Source organism: Zootoca vivipara, chromosome 3, assembly GCF_963506605.1.
Source record: "Zootoca vivipara chromosome 3, rZooViv1.1, whole genome shotgun sequence".
Classification (NCBI taxonomy): Eukaryota; Metazoa; Chordata; class Lepidosauria; order Squamata; family Lacertidae; genus Zootoca; species Zootoca vivipara.
In genome coordinates, this window is record NC_083278.1 from 21,260,889 (window position 1) to 21,284,254 (window position 23,366).

The following is a 23,366-nucleotide window of genomic DNA, read 5'->3' on the forward strand; positions in this document are numbered from 1 at the left end:
TTCCTTTTAAAATTGTTTTAAAAGTTTGTTTTTAAAAGCATTTTGAAAAATAAAAAAAGTTTTTGAAGCATCCTTTCCCCAAACTTCCAAAATATGCCTAAGAACAATTTAGCTTGGAGTTATTGTTTACTTCATTCCACAAGGTTGAAAGGGGGGCATTTTTACTGCTCCCAGTTCTCCCAACACCAGTTGACATTTGATGGTGTTTCCTTGTCCTTTGAATATGGTTCTGTGCAGCCGGGGCTATTGCTCATCTACATTCTTTATTCAAAACGTTGCTGACCTGCTTGCTGCGGCACATGGTGCCATACCATTTGACAGTCTTCCCCACTGTGTGAAACAGGCAACTCTTTCCACTGATCCAAAAGGAAAAGATGAAGAAGTTCAGAAACCTGCTGCTATATTTGGAAAAAAAACATATGCTACTATAAATATGTCACATTTTGCTTTTGGAAACAAAAATCACAGATAATTGTTGCGTCCCCAACTCTATCACTGTTCAGAAAAAGCAGAGAAGCAAATGAAGGACTGGGGACCTGCTGGTATAGTGATCTAATGAAGATCTAGGCCAGGCATCCCCAAACTTCGGCCCTCCAGATGTTTTGGACTACAATTCCCATCTTCCCTGACCACTGGTCCTGTTAGCTAGGGATCATGGGAGTTGTAGGCCAAAACATCTGGAGGGCTGCAGTTTGGGGATGCCTGGTCTAGGCAAAAGGCATAGGAGTCCTGCATGCGAGATGCCAAAACCTGCAGTCTAGTAGGATTTAAGAGTAATGACTTCATGTGAAAGAATGGTAAATGTAACCTTGCAGCAGAGACGTGTTGCCCTTTTAATTTAGATTTATTTTATTTTTTTAAAAAAGATTTTTACCCAATTTCCTTCCACTGCATTTCTTTATTTCATTTAACATTTATGTATTTATCTTTATTTCAAATGTATACCTTTCCAACCCAGGAAGGAGTCTCAAATAAATGTGAATGTAATTGTTACAGCCAAAGTGCTTGAAAAAGCAATTCCTTAGAAGACGTTCCCTCTGTGAGTGAAAAGCAGCCACTTTTGCAGCATCAGAAAGCAATGCCTTATTTGTTCATAGTTTTGTACAGCAAGGTTTGGCCTGCCAAAGCTCTCCTGGCTATGAAGCTATTTCAAGCTCACAAGCACCTTTCCTAATGCCAGGCAGTGGCAATCCAGCCTACAATCATACTTCACTTTCTGTTCATTCTATTGTGCCAATTTAACACTGTGCCAATGTGTTTCTCAGGACTTCTGTCTTGAATCATAGGCAATGCTGCCATGATCTCTGCTAATTGGATCAGTATGTTATAGCATGACAATATGTTTACTTTGTGTGTGTCTGTTGCCATTTTCTTGCCTTCTGGAAGAGTTTATAAGCAGCCTATATTCCTCCTAGCTGCTACTATTAAGAAGCTAAACTCTTCCCTTACAAAGTATATCTAATGATAAGTGAAATTGGTTGTATGCCTACCAGTGAGTTCAAGAATAATGCTTAGTTTGTGTAATGAAGCTTAAGTGTATACTGACCTAAAGCTGAAACTTGTCCATATTGTTAAATCCTTTCCCCAGGGTTGGTTCTAGTCTTCAGTTCAGCTGTGAAGACAATTATGTGCTCCAAGGTACAAAAAGCATCACTTGTCAAAAGGTGACAGATACGCTGGCTGCTTGGAGTGACCATAGGCCAACATGCCGTGGTGAGTAGTGTTCATTGGAGGGAATAGGGTAGGGCACTGCAATTACTCATGCCAGTTGAAGTGTGTCATAAATTGAATGAACGGTCTTATCTAATATTGCTCTTCATCTGGGTTCTCTATTATTTTGAACATCATTTAAGGTTATGGACATGTTTGGCAAAGTATGTAAACTTGAACAGCGAAGGTTTGCAGGACTGTTCACTCACAGTGCTCTATGTATGGGCCAAAGACACAAACGTGATATGCATAATCTTTGCAGACAAACACATTTTGAGCGACAAGGGTCATGCACATGTCTGCTCCACGTAGATGTTAAACCAAAGAGGAAGTGATTCTAGTGCCCCTTTCCAAATTCGGTATACACTTTGCCAGGGGCGTAAGAAGTGGGGGGCGGAGGGGACGGGCTGCCCCGGGTGCCACTCTGGGGTGTGTGTGACAAGATGGCCCCAGCCTCCCCCCAGCTGTAGAGCAGCCGAGGGCGCACACAGTCCGTATGGGTGCCGCTCGTGCAGCGTCTGTACGGGCTGCCACTTTCGTGTTCCGTCCAAACAGCTGTCCGTACGGGCTGCCTCTTCTACGGCAACCGTACGGTCTGCCACACATGCACCACCAGGCGGTTTGTCCCGCCCCGGGTGCCAGAAGGGGTTCCTCCGCCACTGCACTTTGCTAAACAGATCTACAGACCTTCTGTATATCATTTGCTGCCTTTTTTTTCAGTTCATCTTTGTTTGGGCTACACTTTTGCACTGCTGGAGCAGATCCCATCAGCCCTAGTGAGCATGGTTTGTGGCTAAGGTCAATAGGAATTGCAGTCTAATTCTGGGGTGTGTAGACTGGATTTTGGGAAGTGGGCTTGAGAATACATGTACAATAGGCATCTATGACTACTAAAGATCTTTCAGAAGAAGAAAAAAAGGAAACAACAAATAAAGCCCAAATTTCTCGAGCTGCAACGGTTTCTCATGTCCAAGTCTCAAGAATGTACTAAAAATACACTGAGATTGTGTCAATGACTTTTTGGATTCAAGCACTTTAAAAAGAATTCTGAGCATGATGTTTAGTCCAACTTTTATTTATTTGTTTGTTGTTTATTTAAAAGCATTTCTAAACTGCTTAATATTTAAAAGTCTCTTAAGTGTTTTTCAAAAAATACAGCATAAAAACAATTAAACAGTATCGTTTAACAGCCTCCCCCCATAAAAGAGTATTCTAAGAACAGATTAAAAACAGGAATTCAGTAAGAACGGGGTCTAATCTTATGGGTGAGGAAAAGACCTGCCTTTGGAAGACATCTGAAGGAACTGATCAATGATGCTTTATGGAAGGCAGAGGGGAACAGCATTCCAGAGTGCAGTGGCAGAAATTTCTACGGAGCTATGAGTAAAAAATTTCCTGGGTGAACTAAGTGATATTACAGGGCAATATGGGGATAGGCAACCTACAACCAAGTTATTCACAGATTTGAACGTGGGTAACAAGATCTTGAATGTGGCTGGGCGACTGACTGTCAGCAGTGTGGTGCCTTTAGTATAGGTGTAAAATACGTAAAACCAGGTGCTCTCAACAACTTGGCCACAACATTCTGCACAGCTGGAGCTTCTGGAACACTTTCAAGGAAAACACCATATAGAATGCATTCTATTATTCCAAGTGTAAGGTCACCAACACACCAGCATCCGTATATTATCCATATAGTGAGATGCATCATGCAGTTCTTCAGAGGGAAGAACTATCCTATATCAGTCAGTAATTACTGTTTTTCAGTTCTAAGACAATATTCATAATTACAGCTGATACAATATGCCAAAATTTAAAATTAATCCATTCTGACTTTCTTTTAGGCTATACTTAGGGCGGAAATATGTTTCTACCATGTAAATCATAGATAAGTACTATTTTACAACTTTGATCTTCACTGAAGGATCACTAACACTTTAAGTAATTAGCTGACTTGATCTAATTCATCTTCTTGGTCTTATAAGGAAACAAACTGCACGGGGAGAATATTGATTCTTGGCTTGAGTTATGCTTTTGATTCTGGAATTTTGCCACTCTCATTCTAGAGAAGTTAGCCAAAAGCTGCATCAGCTCATTACTTACAGAAATTGAAGCAATATTACTATCTTGCTGTCACCTGAACAAGTGCCATGACTTTGTATAATTATAGACATGATGCTACTTCTAATTGAGTATACTTCACAAACGGCACAAAAACATCTGTTACAATGCTTCACAGTGTGAGTAGCTGCCAGTTATAAAACTCATGTGAATGAATGAAGCCATGGATAATTTGCCATTTGTTTCGAATTGTCCAATTCATGGATGTTTTAAGAAGCATATGGTGTAGTCTGTTGACAGTGTACAGCACTGATATAGAATGGATGCCAATCATATCAAGTAGTTCTGTACTAACTTTCACACTGTAATAAATGAGGGTTAAGTATGGCAACATGATGCTGGTATCCTTTGTTCAAAATGACTGTACAAAATAAATGAGATTTATCAATTCAAAACACATGGATGTAAGATTGCTATTAATTATAACCTTGCAGCCTCGTTTGCAAAACTGAGGCTCCACACATGTTTAACAACTCATATTTTCAGTTTATGATAATATATGCATTCACATTTAAATAGAAACCAGCTAGGTATCATATGATTCACCATGATGGTACACTTTGGGAAATCTGTAAGAATCACACTTAAGCTGGCCTTTCTTAAATGCTTCTCCTTGTTCATTCATACTCTGTAGTTTTGCCATAAGTAAAAGCATTGTCCTCAATACACAGATGTATGGACCTCATTTTTTGGACTTTCCCTGTAAGATCTCTTAGATGGGGATTCTCAAATTTTCTACTCCCAGGGCACATTTGAAAAAGCTGAAAATTATTGAGGCCCGCTCAGTCACAAAATAGTGGTTCAAGGGCAGAGCCAGTCACAAAGTAATGGGCAGAGATACAGTTTGGCATGATGAACTGGTAACCAGTGCCATCATTTTTATTTGATATCTAATCTCTCTTTGGAAATTGTAAATTCTTTGACACAGTGATTTCCTTGTGGCAAGGAGTTCATAATTCAGCCTCCCCATTCAAGGCAGAATTTGCTGATCCATTGAAGGTGGCTATTTATTATATGGGACGCGGGTGGTGCTGTGGTCTAAACCACTGAGCCTCTTGGATTTGCCAATCAGAAGGTTTGCGATTCGAATCCCCTCAACTGGGTGCGCTTCAGTTGCTCGGTCCCTGTTCCTGCCAACCTAGCAGTTTGAAAGCACGCCAATAGGTATGGCTCCAGGAGGAAGGTAAATGGCGTTTCTGTGCGCTGCTCTGGTTTTGCCAGAAGCGGCTTAGTCATGTTGGCCACATGACCCGGATAAACTGTTTGCGGAAGTGGACAAATGCCGGCTCCCTCGGCCTGTAAAGCGAGATGAGCGCCGCAACCCCAGAGTTGTGTGTGACTGGACTTAACTGTCAGGGGTCCTTTACCTTTTTATTTATTATACATCTTCCTCCCCACACCTCCATTTTTTTTTACTCAAGTATTTTTATTAAGCTGCCATTTCTCTGTCCCTTTCACACAACTCATAGCTTGTTCATGCACAACTCATAGCTTGTTCATGCAAAATTTCTTTTATCTGTCCTTCCTGCTACATGCACTTCTTTCCGCCTATAACATCTGCCTTCTCATCCCTTCCTCTATGTTTCCATTATGACTAACTGCCATTTCGAAAGACCAACCTTTTGTTTCTTCTAATGTCCTTCAACGCCTCTAGACCATTCCCCTCACTGCTCCTTGATCTTTTCTGTCTCCCAGTTATCATTACTGTGTACCACTTTATCTATGACCACACAGGCTCAAACACACAAGCCAGCAATTTAGTTCTCAGTGGTACTCCTAGCACCGGATGTGGTCTGGGAGAGCGGGGTAACATTTTCTGTTTCACCTCAACTGGTGAAATGGGACATGACACCTTGTACTGCTTTATTGTATTTATTTTGTATTTCGGTAAAACACTTAAGGTAAAGGTAAAGAGACCCCTGACCATTAGGTCCAGTTGTGACTGACTCTGGGGTTGCGGTGCTCATCTCACGTTATTGGCCGAGGGAGCTGGCGTACAGCTTCCAGGTCATGTGGCCAGCATGACTAAGCCGCTTCTGGCAAACCAGAGCAGCACACAGAAATGCTGTTTACCTTCCCGCCGGAGCGGTCCCTATTTACCTACTTGCACTTTGACATGCTTTTGAACTGCTAGGTTGGCAGGAGCTGGGACCAAGCAACAGGAGCTCACCCTGTCGCAGGGATTCGAACCGCCGACCTTCTGATCGGCAAGCCCTAGGCTCTGTGGTTTAGACCACAGCGCTACCCACGTCCTATTAAGCAGTTTAGAAATGCTTATAAATAAATATAAATAAATAAAAAGTTGAAGTCAAAAAGAAGAGTAATCTTGTGGTTTTGGAAAAAAAGAAATTTGTGCAAATTTTGACATATGGCCAGATTGTTTTTCAGTATGTGTGTCCTAAAATTTCTTTTTAGAGGGTTTGAACCTGAACAGAGTGTGATGCAATCTCAGTGTATTGTTAGCACATTCACAAGACTTGGATGTGAGAAACAAAAGCAGCTTGTGAAATTAAGATATATTTTTTCCTGTTTACCTTTTTCTTCTGAAAAAAAAACCACCCAATCAGTTTTGCCACTAAATATGATATATCCCTATTGTACATGAATCCTCCCTGTCTTTTAGGATACTATTTTATTGTTTTTATGCTGTATTTTTGTAAAACACTTAAATACTCTTAAATATTAAGCAGTTTAGAAATGCTTTCAAATAAATGTCTCACCATGTAGACAAAGACTTGCTCAGTTTGCGCATTTAATTAAAATATATGCAAGCTTCTGAAATACTGCTTATTTATAACCAGGCATATGTCTCCAAGCAGGGATAATATAAATACATTGGTGTTGTACTGTATTACATATTGTCTTTAGATGGTTCTGAAAATGAAGCACCATTGCAACAAAAATATAGCAATGAATGGAAAAGATGAGTATGTGCAACAAGCAAATATATATACAAGCAAATGATGTATTTATATCAACAAATACATCAGCCTCACCCAACCAAATGTTGTCAGATGTTCTTGGAGTGCAGTTCTCATAATCATTGACCTTTGGCCATGCTGGCTAGGGTTGATGATAGTTGTAGCCCAAAACATCTGGCAACCACTATGTTGAGGAAGCTGAAATATTCATTGTACAAAATCATTACCATCACCTAATAGTTTTGAAAACGAACAAAAAATCTGTGTGGAATGCATGCATTTTGCTATCCACTGTTTCAATGCCACTAGAATCAGTATGAATTTTGCCACTGATGTCAATGTTATTAAGAGGTATGTTGTACACCTGCACTTGGTAGGTGGTGGCAATTGGTTTTCTTCTTTTAATTTTGTTTGTCAATTTCCCTTGAAATAAATCTCCATGTCTGAAGCTTACCCACTACTTTGATGCTTTTTATGCTTCTAGCTAGAACATGTGGTTCCAACCTCCGTGGACCAAGTGGTATCATCACATCACCCAATTATCCTGTTCAATATGAGGACAATGCACATTGTGTGTGGGTTATAACAACACTTGACCCAGGAAAGGTATGCTTCCTCACTTTGTAGGCTTTCAAATGATTACATAGAATTAACTGAGGTTCGTTTGCTTTTTTAAAAAACAAAACAAAACATTTTTTTCCTTTTTTTATAAAAACAGAGCACGCTCAAATTTATTGTCTGCTAGTTTTCACTTTGATAAACTACAGCAGTGTAAGTGGCATTTGTACAGTATTGACTGCAAATAACATTATAGGCAGATTGTGTGGGTTTGCTATCAAATCCAATATAATAAAAAATACAGAGGGAGAAAATATATTTATTCATTGTTTTGTTCATTATTTCTGTCTCTTGTGAGGCATGGTAATAATGGAAATTAAAGTTAGTATTTTGTATCTTCCATTCCAGCACTTTCTGGTCCTAATATCAAAATATATAATGAACTTGAATAATTGGTTTCAACACCCCAAAGTCTTAACTGGTTTGCATGCAATAGCAGACATTTTTGGTTCATTAACATGGCTAAAATAATTTAATAATCAGTATTTTTTTATTTTTACTGAGTCCATCTGTAGGAAGCGATTTGTTTTAAGATCATGGTTTTATGATAGATATGATGGAAGGATCTGAATCCATAAGGGCGGAATATAAATAACTGAAATAAGTAAACAATATGTGTGATAAACTCTCATATGTGACACAATATAAGAGAAGAATTTCTGCAAGATCAAAGTTCTAAAGAGACAAAGGTGATATAATTTCAATTATTCATAAAATTAGTGTAAGGTTTCCACTGTAATTAAATGTGTTTTAAATAATAATTTTCATTTCAAATCGGATCATTTATCAAGTGTGGTGCCAATCAAGGGAGTAGTAAAGTTATGAGAAGGTGGGGAATATAATGACATGCTCATATGTTTGCTTCTTCTGTAGAGTTATTTAGAATATCAGCACTTGTTCTCAGTAAATGTTTTTCATTTTGCTTTATTTCTCAAATCTCCTGTGGTGTCACAGAGATAGGTTTTGGAATGTATTCCTGTCAATTCAAGAAGTTCTCACATATGGGAAGTGAGGACTAGAACTGTAGTTTCAAAACTCGTTTCCTCTATAGATCACTTGACAAATTCTGAGCAAAAGGCGGAAGATTTATACGATCTGAAGAGAAGCCAGAGTATGACTTGACAAATTATGAAAGTCTCAGTGGAATGAATTTTTTTTGCTTTGTTTTTCTGCATAACTCACATTTTAATAACTGTAGCAATGCTTCTTGGATGTTCCTTTTCTTGTGAGCAAAGTTCTGTGAAGTTGGGTATAATATTTGCTATATGAAGTCTAAGGTCAAATTCAGGATTCACCCTCCTTCTGTATTTGGATGTTTGGTGGTTATCCTTTCTGCAGACCACACAAATGGACTTTGTGAATCACCAGTAGTTTCAGCAGATCACAGTTTGAGAACCTTTTACTGTACTAGGCAAAAAAGAAGAAGATTGAAACCAATGAAGATGTATCTGTATTTTATTTATTTATTTATTTATTTATTTATTTATTTTGCTGAGCATGCATGTCTACCATGTTTGGCAGGCAAGGAATTTGCCGCTCTTCATGTGACTCCAAAATGGAGATCAATTTGCAGGGAGCATATTCTTGTCCCAACATTCGAAAAACTGTGATGGGAGGAAGAGTCAGCACTGCTATGTAAGTCCCCACTATCCTCTTGTTCCCTAGTCAGTCTTCTCTGGTGCTGTGCCCCCTCCCACTGGTCAGTGTGGCCTTTGCCTAGTTGCTCATTTGCAGGACTGAGTAAGGTTTTTTTTAGGAGTTCCTTGATTGGTAGATCCCTCTTTTTTCACCTATTCCATGATGTGCATCTTAGGCTGTAATTTGGCTGATTGACTTGGGGCTGGCAAGACATATGTCCAGGGAATCGCAGGTGTGCTGAGGGGCACTTGTAAGGTGAGGGATGGTTCCAACTCATGTCAGTGCTGACTGGCTAGAGGTGCATTACAACTTGGACGCCCCTTCAGGCTGTTGGACATGCCTCAATGAATGCCAGCTGATGGGGTGGGGCTGCCCCCTTGGCTCCTCTTCAGGATCAGGCAATGCAGGAGTAAGCTCAGTCAACTGGCTGCCAGATAGATTTGCCCTTTCACAGCCATTTGGCAGTTTGTTAGTTGGCTTAACTTGCACTGCCTACACTAAGTAGCTCTTTCTCTGCCTCTTGCAGATTTGTTATTAATCAAGCTATGACTCTTTAAGCCCATTCTGGTTGTCACACATGTTTATTGCAGTAGGGAAAGGACAATCCATTTATCGCTGCATTGTATGGCTCTCAGTTTTATCCATATCCTGGTTAATTCATCTGTTTGTTTTGCAAGCTTCCGTCATTCATCTTTCCCAGCACTCTACTTTCTTAGTAAAATGGGAAATCTGCGGTACTTTGTTGAGATGAGAAATCTATTTCAAAAATAGTCCCTAGTGTGCTGCAAGTGTATCAAGTTGAAAAGGGGAACAAAAAATCTAATAAAAATTGGCAGTTTCATAACATGAAAGACAACTTGATTCACTTCTGAATGAGGTTAGAGGACTATTATCTTTTCATTGTCCTTGAAGTACCATTCCTGCATGTTTGGTAGAAGGTTTGCGGGACCAAGCACTGTGAGCCTGGGCCATCAGGGGGTGGGGTGTGCAAAGGAAAAAAGAATGGCAAGAGCAATAGCATGGGATCAAATGGCCACAACTTTATTGATTACAGATGTCAGTAGGATTTGGCATAGGCATTGAATGTGTATCCTGAATCACCCAACCTGTCTGCTGGGTGATTGTTCCTTTAGGGTTGACGTGCTTTCGAACTGCTAGGTTTTGTTCTTACTCATATACAAATCAGCAGAGCCAACTAGGATTTCTCTTCTAAGCTTCATTAAGCATCTGCTACCTTTTCCAAAGGCATTATCTTTTTCTGTTCAACAGTAATGAGCTTTTCAAGTTTGTTCTCTACCTGTTTGGAAGTATTTCCTTTTAATGCTCTGCTTATTTTGAAGGCTTGCTACCTTTCCTTGGGGGTCTGCTAATGTATCTGCTGATCACAACCCTACTGAGCCATTTCTTGAGAGTTTTGCGGCTCACAAATAGTTCCTTTGTAGTGGTGTTTATTTCCTGATGGCTTCATCTAGGCCGTGCTGCAGGTGCCATAATTTGTAGCTAATTCCTAAGATAGTTTAGCCTTCCCTCCTTTGTGTTTTGTTTCTCGCTTTTTAATATTTACCATCTTTGGATAATTTCCAGAAGCCCAACTTCTTTTGTCACTGCTCTGTTTTTTTGCTCAGTATTTGTGCTGTACTTCCAGTTTGCTTTAAACACATCCTTCTGTCCCCTACTGTTTTGGTTCCCTCTTCCTACTTTAACTGAAGGAGTCCTGCTGCTTTCACTATTGCATGCAAACTTTACTAACCACTGGGGCTCTACTTTTCAGTCCATAGGAGGGCCAGGTGTGGTGTCATTTCTGGCAGTGATTCTGAGTGTAGCACATTACTCTCCTGACTGGTTAGAGACTATGGGATTGTTGCAGCTGCTGTGGGATACAGTGATTCTTGGCTTAATGATCTGTTAAATAAAGGTGTGCCCTATTTGCAGTTTTGCCTGAAATCTTTGCCTGCTGTAGCATAAACCATGTATGCCAAGCAAATTCCGGGGCTTCTAACAAAAGTTTATGTGTTACCCCTGCAAATAGAAAACAGTTCACTTGCTGTTCCTATAAAGCAAAATAAGGCCTGCAAGCCACATTCTGTTACACATCAATACCTCAAGAAGTAGTCTCAGACTGAGGGTCCTGGTTCAGTTCCCGAAACTGGTATGTAGGGCACAACCCATATTTGTCACTTCACAACGGGTCTGACTGGAAGAGATTGGAAGCTTGTTTTACCATCCTTGATTTAGCAACAGTTAGTGCTGCTTCACACACCAAACTGGAGGTGTTTGAATGGATTTATGAAGTTTTACATGTGACAATTGTGGAAAAACAAAACAGGGAATAATAGTGGATTGCAAGCTCAGTCAAATGATAACATTACCAATATGGGCTGAGCTGTGACCTGGCTCTATGATGAGACTATCATATTACCTCTCTACAATGGACAGATCTACTCAAGCTACAGTTACTCAAGCTCTGTACAGATCCCATCAGCCATGTTATCATGACTTCCTCATATACATATATGCAGCAAGTTACACTTTAGTCAGATCCGCAGACGTCTTATTCACAGGTTTCATTCTAGTTCCTAGTCAGGAATGGTTTTCTTATGATAGTTTCCTAACATGTGAATTGGCTTTTGGAAAGCCACCTTTGAGGACTACAGAATCATCTTCATTAGAAGAATGTAATAATATAGACAAGTACTATTTAGGTGTGTGGGTGTGTTTGTATGTGGGTGTGTGCAGACATAGTCCAATGAAGTAATGGATGGAATACTGTCAGTAGGCCTGAAAGTTACACAAACAGCAAGCACACAAATACATATATGTAAATTTTAAAGATATGAGGCCTCTCACCATGAATTTCTTGCTTAACGGATTTCTGTGAATTGTTAATCAGCTGGGTTTTTTTTTAAGCTATCAATTCTTTAACACAGGCTTCCTCAACCTCAGCCCTCCAGATGTTTTTTGCCTACAACTCCCATGATCCCTAGCTAGCAGGACCAGTGGTCAGGGATGCTGGAAATTGTAGTCCCAAAAACAGCTGGAGGGCCGAGGGTGAGGAAGCCTGCTTTAACAAATTTGGGTGTGTGTGTGCCCAAAAGATTTTGCCTAGGGAGTTGCATGTCCCAAGTTTTCAAACTCAACTTTGTTTGTTTGTTTTTTAATGTATTTTCAGGTTGTTGGCTTATTTTAAGCCACACTGAGACATCCCTTTGGGTCAGAAAGGCAGAATAAATTTAAAAACAAATATACACAACTGGATCCAGAATAGCATACAGGGCTGGTGGGAAGCTGACAATATGCTGCCTTTCCTCCTGGCACCTCAGCCCCTCCAAACGCCTAAAGTTTGAGCACCCTGTTGAATGGAGTGAGCTGTTCTGCAGAGGACTGAGAGGGAAGGGGAATGTCCCCAAAATCAATTAGAGGCAACTGCTGTGAGCTGCCTTCCTAAAGCAGCCCGTGGCGACTGACTATGCATAGTGAGCATGGAGTGTTGGCTAACTGTTCCTGGGGTGGCAGTAAATAGGGCAGGGGGGGACATCGAGTGGGGAGAGGCAGAGAATAAGGAGGTGTTGTTTGCTGGCAACCTGAACAGGAATGCTCCACCCTGCAGGTACTACTTGGGCTGAATGCTGACAATCCCAGCAATCTCAGAATGCACATTATATATAGCATAAGCAAGTGGATACTGACAACCGTATTTATATGCCTGTGACAATTTTTGCCAGCATATCTGAATTTTCTGACATTCACAGAATTCACTTGGGATTATCTAAATTCACCCAATTTCAGCATCCACTGTAGCATAGATAGTAGTGGAACTTAGTAGTATAACTTTTTTTAAAAAAGAGAGAGTACCCCCCTCTCCTTAAATAAGTTTCTTATATCAGTACCAACATTTTAAACAGAGTTTGTGATAGCAGATGATTCTATGTGCATTTGCACTGAAAATGTTTCATTCTGTGAAGCAGCTTTTCGCCTCTGGTATCAGAAGTACCTTTGCACACAGCAAAAACAGAGGAAAATGTGTGCCAAGTCATATTCTCTGTGTCTATATTAATGTAAGGATTTCCATAACTCATGCATATTCACCTCTGACTATGGGCAAAGATTTGTTTTCAGTCAGTTTAAATTAGTTGGGATAATCGGTTTCAGTTTTTCTTCAGGATACTGTCTGCATTCTGATAAACAGCACTCCGATTATGTTAATCTTTCCTACTGTTTATTTTAGGTCATATGATAATGCAACAATCAAGGGAAATTTGTGTACATTTAGTTCTTAATAATATTAGTAATGATGATAATATTGTACATTGATTGTGGAGAGCTGTCAGGCTTCAAATAAAAAAAAACATTATTAGCCTCAATAATATTGAACAGAAAAGAAAATAGTATCAAAATAGATCAAATACAATTATTATTTTAAAAACTGATAGTAAAATAACTCATAACTCATTAAGGAGTCACAAAAATTTGGTTATGTTTCTAGCTTTGGTGGCAAGGGGGCAATTTTGCCTCACTCCTGAGAATAGGGCAATTAACCTGTGGCACTGCAGACATTGTTGGGTCCAGCTCCCATCCGCTTCAGCCAATATGGCCAATGGTCAGTGCTCATTCCCGGCACATGGAGGCAAATAGGGTGCATGGGCCATTTGGTAGAGCATGAGTTCTCTTGAACCCTTTCATTTTAATGATGCTGACTTTGGGCAGAGTTGATTTTCAATATATAATCAGTGGAAGTTGGTTCATTTTAAAAGCAAATCAAACCCTCCATGCCTATGACAAGATTTCCCCTCCATGCCCATGAAAGGTAATGACAGCCATGCTCAAGTACTGGGATGGGAGGAAAAAAAAGATGCCACCCACATACATTTATATGAAACCTAGTTTCTTCTGCATTGTTTACATGCAAGGCAAACAATTTTGTGAGTAGTAAAGAGCCTTGGGGCAGGCCATCTGTCTCTTTCTGATTCTGCCACTCACATGCAGTCTGAAACTGCCATTTCATCGCCCAGGTTTCCGAATGTTAGCAGCCTAGCATGACATGATTTTAGACAGGCTTCATAAGAGACCAAGATGCCAGACAGTTTCACATCGGTGCCAAGTCAAAACAGTTAGCTGCAGATGTTAAGGATTTCTTTCTCCTCCCCTCCCTCCCACCCATTTGATTAAATTCTTACTGAAAAGTGAATTTATGTTTTGGAGAATCCAGTTCCATGCATTCCATGCCCTGAAAATTGATTATTATGCCCTGAGATGCGGGGGGTGGGGGTGAAGGGAGAACTATAGTAGAACAGCCTTCACCAACCTGGTATCCTCCAGATGTTTTGGATTAGCACTTCCATCAGCCTGGCTGGAGTAGAATATAATAAAACATTTAAAACAAAAACAAAACAAAAGACAACTTTGGACCTATTTATTCATTTTATGGTCAGTAACTCCCTGCATTTCTTAGTATCTGTTGGTTCATAGAGAACAGCTTAGACTGCTATGGGGGAAAGTATTTATAGAGACATCTGCAGCCTCCTCAGCCGTGTGTGTGTGTGTGTGTGTGTGTGTGTGTGTGTGTTTATTGACCTTACATCCCACTTTTCCAGTGATCTTGGGGTTGCCAAGAGACTGGCACTAAACAGGACTATTGCTTTTTGGTATACACACCAGTTCTTTTTGCAAAAGTGGCATCTAGATTTCTTACCACATTTTAGCACTGATGCCAGAGCAGTAACAGGAAGCAGAAGCAGCTGATAGAATTGACACCAGGAATATCCAATATGGTACCCTTATATCAGGTGTCATTGGACTACAGTTTCCATCATTATATAAATGTGAGTCCCACCGCTCAGAGAGACTTAGTTCTAACATGAAAAGGATCAGACTGCAAAATAGCCATTTGCTGTTGAGAATATAAGGCTCACACTAAATTAATTGAGCTTATTTCCCATTGAAACCAAACCAGCTTAGCCTGGATGCAAACTGTAATTGAACAAGAGCAGCACTTTTCACATGTGTACAACCTATGAAGGAGGAATGAGAATGTGTCTCTTGGTGCCATCCTCAATCTTCCCATGTATAACTGATTTGAACCACAGAACATGCATATGGTCAAGCTGCGCCTACAAGCTCTACCCTGCAAAAATATTGGCTACAGATTGAATAGACACTTGTCCACAGGCATTGTGCAGAATATCCCCAGTCAAAACAGAGGGGATGGATCCAGCAGATAGTCTCGTAACCCTCTCCATGTGTGCTGATTGCACATAAATTGTTGTGTGAAAGGGGCTGGTAATAGTAACACTATTTGCATAGGAAATAAAAATTGAAAGTACGCCTTTGAATTTGCAAGTACAGTAATGTAGTTGCTTAATTGTACTCGTTGATTTTTTTTTTTACATTCATTTAAAAAATTCAACAGTATGCTAAGCAGAGCACATTCTGCTTGATCTATTGATATGCTCGCTCTGCAACTGTGCTCCTTTGGGTTCTTTCTAGATGCCATAAGATCACAATCAAATTTAGTTTTGTTAGCAATAATTATTATAAATAGGTCATCCTTGATTGTTTCTGTAGTCCCCCCACTGTTGATTGAAATGAGAACTGTTATTAAGTTACACCTACAGACAGAAAGAGGGAAGTCTAATCTATCAATTGTATTTGTGTAAGAGTCGGTCACGACTGGACCTAATGGTCAGGGGTCCCTTTACCTTTTTTAATGAATACATAGTTCTCCATGGTGCCGTTTCAAAATCAGATTGATGATATGGCAGTTTGGACCAGCTTAAGCCTGAAATATCTGCTACATATTCAGAGGAAAATGGGTGTGTGATGACGTCAACAGTTTACTAGAGGAAAGCGCACCATACATTTTCATAGTGTTACATGGCAGGTAAAATCATAAAATCATATACTTGTAGAGTTGGAAGGGTCCCCAAGGGTCATCTAGTCCAACCCCTTACAATATTATTTGTTTTCTTTTCCCCCCTCTGAGGAATATGTTAATGTATTTCACCATATGCATCATTCAATAACAGACTGATACCAGGGCAGAGATGCTTTGCTCTCATTTCTTCCCATGCGATTGTGGTGGGGGGCAAGAAATGGGACACACTGGACTCAGCTATATTAGCAAAGAAAAGGTACTTTATATGCATTGTTTAAGCATTCTAACACTGTGACACCAGTTTGCAACACTTTGTACTGCAATGTTTCTAGATCCAGCCACTGTGTAGCATGGCCTTGTTAGAATGTAGCTTTAGGATATAATACAATGTAGGCTTTCCCTGGGTGGCTTGCACCGAAGTATTAAAAACACAATGAATAAATTTTAAAAATTAGCTGCAGATGGCCTTGCTTAGAAGCAGCGTGATATAATTTACTTGGAAAACCTGGATGTAATCATCATCATCATCATCATCATCTAGGACCATAAAGTTGCCACCAGGTAATCGTATCGAGGCAAGGTTGTTCCAAAGCAGAGATCCACCATTACCTTTATCACCCATCTCATTTCATTTGGTGAGGGCAGAAATTCTTTATGTTCAGGCAGGCATTTTGTAGGAGTAAGTGATCTTTCAGGCAGCATAGTGCTAAGTTCTTTGGGTCTTCATTGTTTACAACCGGTACTCTAAATTGAGCCTGGAAAGGGACTAGGCAAAACTAACCCATAAAAAGCATGGTGGTTAGGTTAGAGTCAGACATTATTTAAGCACTGTCCTAAAGAACTTTGTTCTGTATTTTCCCCCTTTGAATTTCTCGTAAACAATGCTCATTATTGTATGTCAAAAAATGTATACAAAATATTGGATAAGATTATCATGAATGTATTCAGTTTCTCTAAGTAGCCACGCTAAGGTTCAAGTGTGGAGAGAATAGCTGTTAAGGGTTTCTTAGTGAAAATCCACTCTGCGTGGGTTCACAAATGCCCTATTTTCCCCTGCTATAAATTTAGCTATTCTGTGGTGCAGCCTAATCACTGAAAAATTAAATGGCGTCTGATGCTGAACTCTAGTGCAAATTAAGTACTGAATAATTCCGATCCTATTTTTATGTTATAATTCTCCTACCATTATGTTTTCTTAAAAGGACACCCTTCCACTAGGTGTGTTCAAATCCTTGAATCAGATCAAATACATGTTTGCTATAGCACAAGTATCCTCAGTTATTTTCTCTCCCGTTATTAACTTTTACATGGAGTAAAATACATCTCAATTTAGCCCTCGGTTTTGGAGTTGTTCTAAGATTTTATCTCTAGAAGATGCTAAATTGCTAAGCAGAGGACTCCATTAGAACATTTTTGTTTCCATATACTTATTAACATGACATCTGGTATAGTTCTAACTAGAAGAAATGATTATGCTAATCAGCATCAGGACCTATTATGAATACAAGGCTTTAGGAAAAATTAAATATTTTTGGTTGAAATACACAGCTGTGGTAACAGTGAATAATTTACTGTCCACTTCTACATCCTGTTTGTTTCCAGTTACAGTACAGTTTTACACTTCCACTCCTCTAGTGATGCTTTGCACTTCCCATAATTTTCTTTCAGGTATCCTCAAATCTGCCACTATGCATGAAACATACAATTCACATCACTATCCCTACTTTCTAAAGCCACTTGTTCTGCTGTGCATTAGAGAAAACCTGCAGGCAATAATGACCAGCAGATAATTCTAAAAAGGAAGGTGGGAAGCAAAGGCTAATTTATTTGGAGCAAAACATCCAACTGATTCTAGTAGCATGCAAATAATAATAATAACAATAATAATAATATTTTAAAGCACAGCATTGCAGGGATTCTGCAAATTTGGCATCAATGTGAAATCAAACAAACAAACAAAGTGCCCTGCCCCCCCCGATTTATACAAGAAATTATTTGCAGCACCTTGTTTAATGAATTACCTTGGGTACATTGTTAAATACCATATTTTTCCATCTATAAGATGCCCCTAAAAACCTAGTCTTATACACAGAAAAATATGGAAAATAAACAAACATTTGTTTAAAAGTGAAAAGACACTTGGGAACATATTGGGTCAAGCAAGACATGTCACATCACAGCAAGAGGGCGTAGTCATACGACTGAAGAGAATAAACATTGGCACTGCCAGCTGGGAATAAAATAAAATAAAATAAAAGATATGTGCTTCAGAAATTACCATGGTGGTTATGTCTGAAATGGTGATATGGTTCTTCAAACAGGGAGCAATTATGTTGGCTCAACAGCCAGGAAAGTGCAAAACCAAAAATATGTTCCGTCTGGGAGGGGCAGATTAGGTAGTTTTTAGTAGGAATTCACAAAGAGTGACTTCCTCAAGTTTCCCTAGTTCCAGCCACTTCTAATCAAGGAAGCTGGAAATAAATCATACCGTAGTAAGGGCAAAAAGCAAGCATCTGGAAAAGAAACCTTCCCTGAAAATAAAATAACTAGCATACCGAGGAGAAAGGATGTAACATCCCTCTGCTGTGAAGCTGTTGATGTAAGGGGTCACTGAAAACTGATCACCCAGCTGAAGCCATTCTGTCCATTTAACCACTTCATTCTGCTGTTTATATAGACCAGGTCTTAAAAAGTCTCAGAATCATACTCTGTAAGTACACAAGTGACTGAAATGAAGTTCACAGCAGCTATTGCAATGCATGAGCAACATCGCACGGGTCAAGGAAGCCTATATAAGTCTCAAAATGAATAACTATAAGCTCTTGATAAGCATGGAGAGCAACATATTGCTGTAGGTTTTCTAACACAGGCTGGTTTAGGTAAATGTTAGTCCTATCCAATTACTGTGTCAGAGACACATTAAGTAGAATAATGTGTGCATTCTCAGCCAATCTGTCTCTGACAGATGTAGATAAATTGCAGTGGTGCCATTAATTAGCAATAATGACTAGGTAGTTGAGCAGATTTAATCCTGAAAAAAGATTTGGTTGTAAAAACAAAGTGATATAAAACTAAAGAGCAGATCAAGTATCGTCCCATTCCACAAGACAATACTGAGCAGGGCTCATTCAAGTTTCCATTGCTTCTCTCTCTCTCTCTCAAGCCTGAAATACATTCAGAGGTGGGATTTATTGCCTTAGCTTTACCAGTTATAATGTGGATACTTCTGTCTCAATTTACAACATTCCCTTTGCACTACAGTGTCTGTTGCATTATGGAACTGTGGCTTTTTCATCACTATACCTCCAGGCCACTCTAAATTTTAAATAGTGGGGAGGGGTGTGTGTGTGTGTGTGTGTGTGTGTGTGTGTGTATATATATATATATATATATATATATATATATATATATATATATATATACACCATCCCAAATTTTGTAAATGCAAAACTGTGATTTTCCAACTTAATCGGTTTGCTAGCAGATTTCTTCTTCTTCTGGAAACAACGAACTAGATTCCACTAAATAAAAAAAATATCCTTCCAGTAGCACCTTGGAGACCAACTAAGTTTGTGCTTTCGTGTGCATGCACACTTCTTCAGATACCATACACACGATTCTTCAATGTGCATGCACACGAAAGCTCATACCTATGACAAACTTAGTTGGTCTCTAAGGTGCTACTGGAAGGATTTTTTTAATTTTGTTTTGACCACGTCAGACCAACACGGCTACCTACCTGTAACTAGATTCCACTAGATTTTCAGAAGTGGCTTCTATGCCATGTGAATTGTTGACAATGGAATACTAGATTGATATTACTGGGTATAGAAAATTTATTAATTTTTTGTTTAAAGTTATGGATTATTTTTATTGAAATGTTTTTAAATACCATTTGCATATGACCTTGAACATTTTTTTAAAAAGATTAACAGTGTGTATGTAAAATAATTTGCTCATTAGTTAGTTCTGGTGCATTCTGAGCATACACAATTTGGCTATATATAGTGTTCATTTGACTCTTTCATTATAAAAATTTAAGCTATTACACTGCTCTATTCCATTAAGGCTTAAAATATGTATGTTATTTGTACATTAGGAAGATGAATGGAAGGAACTTAGTAATACTTTATGAGTACTCAGAAAGCACAACAAATGATATAGAGGTTGAAGCACATGTAGTTGTGTCGGTAAGAATGTTATTGTGCAGCAGTAGAGATGGCCTACATAATCCAGGGCCTTTCTCCCCTTAGTAGCCCTCTGAACAGAGAGGGAGAAACAAAAGGTTAAAATGCAGAAGGCTACCTGAACATGAAGCCACATTTATTAAGAGGTGTAAAAAAGATGTGTAAGAGAAGGGTGAAGGAGGGATTCAGGACCCAATAAGTTCAAGTAACATGTAGAGCCACTGATAGGGGTGGATCAATTTTTTCCAGTCGTCTTTCCATTTTCAACATGTTCATTCATACATCTGTTCTGTTCCTTGCAGTATTCCATGGTAAATATTTTATTTTCAAATAGTATCATGGAAAATGTGTGCTTAAACACTTATTTGCGATAAGATATTCAAATATATTTTCAATCTCTATGTATCAATTTGTAAACACATTTTATATATATATAAAAGCAAAATGGTAATGCATTTTTGTATTATTATCTTTTTGAGCAAAAAAAGAGAAAGTTTTGCAAGATTCAGAGGAGTGCGCAAAACCTGAAGGACAGTTGCCTCCCAAAAGATGTACAGTGTTACTTTCGGTTACGAACTTAATTCGTTCCTGAGGTCCGTTCTTAAGCTGAAACCATTCATAACCTGAGGTGCGCTTTGCTAATGGCGCCTCCTGCTGCTGGCGCGTGATTTCCGCTCGCATCCCGGGGCAAAGTTCGCAACAAGGGGCACCTACTTCCGGGTTAGCGGAGCTCGTAACTCACAGTGTTTGCAAGGAGGACGGTACGTAACATGAGGTTCCACTGTATTAGTCCAGAGGATCAGGTCAGTTCACTTAAAAAAGTAAAACTAAATAAAATTATCTTCCATCTCGTCACTTCCCCCACATATGTAAAGATGCAGTGGTTGACCCTTCAATTGTTATAAATTGTTATAAACTTTCTGTCGGCATAAAGATCAGCATATTTTTTAACCCAAATGTGCACTGATGTGGAAGCAAAGGACTTCACATTATCTGATATTTAGGAAAGGCTCAAATAATCGGTTCATATGTCCTTGAAGGTCAAGTATTAAAATGTGGTTCATTGAGGATGGCAAATTAAGATTAGCTCCTGCATCCTACCAAATTTTTAGCAATTTAGGGCATCCCCAAAATGTGAACCAATCTAATTGACCTTACGGTCATGGCAATGACAACAGGATCATTATCAGACACTATGAAATACCATACTTCAGCAGTGCAATCGTGTGCTCTTAACAGGGTTTTGGGTGGGGAAACCAGCGGCATACATGTAAAATAGTTAATTCAATAGAATGAAGTTGGGAAGGAAAAAGAAGTCATTTGCAGTGGACGAGCCTGACCTAATGCTCCTGAACTTGCTTGAGACCAAAACACAATACTATTCGCAATGTAGTTTTAGTGTGCATAAATGGTACACACACATACACACACACACACACACACAGAGAGAGAGAGAGAGAGAGAGTAAAGTACATATTTACGTATGTAAAAAATGCATATTTTATGGATGAAAGCATTGAAAAGTTCATGAAAAAGTGGGTACGGAACATGTACTATTTAAATGCTGACCTGTGCATTATTTCAAAAGATGTGAACAAAACAGGATGGAATGGATGGTATGACTGAGTGCCAGTAAGAAGGTGAACTTAAAAGTACTTAGTTCATCCTTAGAAGGAAGAACATTTTGCCCCTAAGGTTTCTAAACCCAGAGTTCACTCCAGCTTCTGCTAGCTATGAGAAACATTTTAATCAGCCTTAGTTTGATTTATAAGAAAATTATAACTTAACAATGTGGGCCTTAGAATGTGGAAAAAGGAAGCGAGAGTAACCAAACTACTAAGAATAGCTGATGTTATGTTAGTGTTGGTTGTATTCGGACCCAATCTTTGAACTATTGATATTTGCCATAGAGCCTAAATTCAGTATGTGTTTTCCCCCACCCGTACCTCACAGTCCCTAGCAAATACAATACAGAATGGGGTTGTAAAGGTCTTCAACATCCTCTGCCTGCAGCAATCATCTCTGCATTACACCCTTCATTTATTTAACTGGCAGTTTTTATCCCTGCTCTCTTCTCTTGCTTGGGCACATGAAGAAAGAAGCTCGAATAGGTTGCTAATAGTTCTTTCATAAAAGGGGCGGCAGGGGCTGCTGAGCCTGCGGATTGTCTCACAGTTCCCCCCTGTGGTTAAAGCACATTGTCTGTGATTAATTTTATGTTCCATACTTAAGAGTTTCTGGGCTGGTGCTTAATCAGACTAGTCATATATGAGGCACTGCTGTGTCACAGTAACGTAATGGAGAAGCTGGGCAAATGCACATAAACGGGATATATAAGATCTACGGTTTGGTGGTTGTGTTTTGAAATTTAGTGAGCAACAGACAAATGTATAAATTAGGATTTTGTTTCCTATTTTCCAATTTAGACACCTACTATTGGCGTATTTCAAGGCTCTTTTAATAGGATTTCAAGATGGTGGGTACAAATCATAGAATCATAGAATTGTAGAATTGGAAGGGACCACGTGAGTCATCTGTTGTTGTTTAGTGGTTTAGTTGTGTCCGACTCTTTGTGACCCCATGGACCAGAGCATGCCAGGCACTCCTGTCTTCCACTGCCTCCCGCAGTTTGGTCAGACTCACGTTGGTAGCTTCGAGAACACTGTCCAACCATCTTGTCCTCTGTCGTCCCCTTCTCCTAGTGCCCTCCATCTTTCCTAACATTAGGGTCTTTTCCAGGGAGTCTTCTCTTCTCATGAGGTGGCCAAAGTATTGAAGCCTCAGCTTCAGGATCTGTCCTTCCAGTGAGCACTCAGGGCTGATTTCCTTCAGAATGGATAGGTTTGATCTTCTTGCAGTCCATGGGACTCTCAAGAGTCTCCTCCAGCACCATAATTCAAAAGCATCAATTCTTCGGCGATCAGCCTTCTTTATGGTCCAGCTCTCACTTCCATACATCACTACTGGGAAAACCATAGCTTTAACGATACAGAACTTTGTCGGCAAGGTGATGTCTCTGCTTTTTAAGATGCTGTCTAGGATTGTCATTGCTTTTCTCCCAAGAAGCAGGCATCTTTTAATTTCATGACTGCTGCCACCATCTGCAGTGATCATGGAGCCCAAGAAAGTAAAATCTCTCACTGCCTCCATTTCTTCCCCTTCTATTTGCCAGGAGGTGATGGGACCAGTGGCCATGATCTTAGGTTTTTTGATGTTGAGCTTCAGACCATATTTTGCGCTCTCCTCTTTCACCCTCATTAAAAGGTTCTTTAATTCCTCCTCACTTTCTGACATCAAGTC

The 23,366-nt window shown here is 39.4% G+C and overlaps 1 protein-coding gene across 1 annotated transcript in view; it reads left to right on the plus strand.

Annotated features, from left to right (window-relative positions):
* The window catches only part of CSMD1 (CUB and Sushi multiple domains 1), a 915,553-nt gene that overhangs the window by 614,365 nt on the left and 277,822 nt on the right, over window positions 1–23,366 (plus strand). Inside the window, exons 9-10 of the mRNA XM_035109950.2 lie at window positions 1,589–1,713; window positions 7,237–7,358. Of these exons, the coding sequence (XP_034965841.2) occupies window positions 1,589–1,713; window positions 7,237–7,358 (247 nt within the window). The remainder of the gene's footprint in view (window positions 1–1,588; window positions 1,714–7,236; window positions 7,359–23,366) is intronic.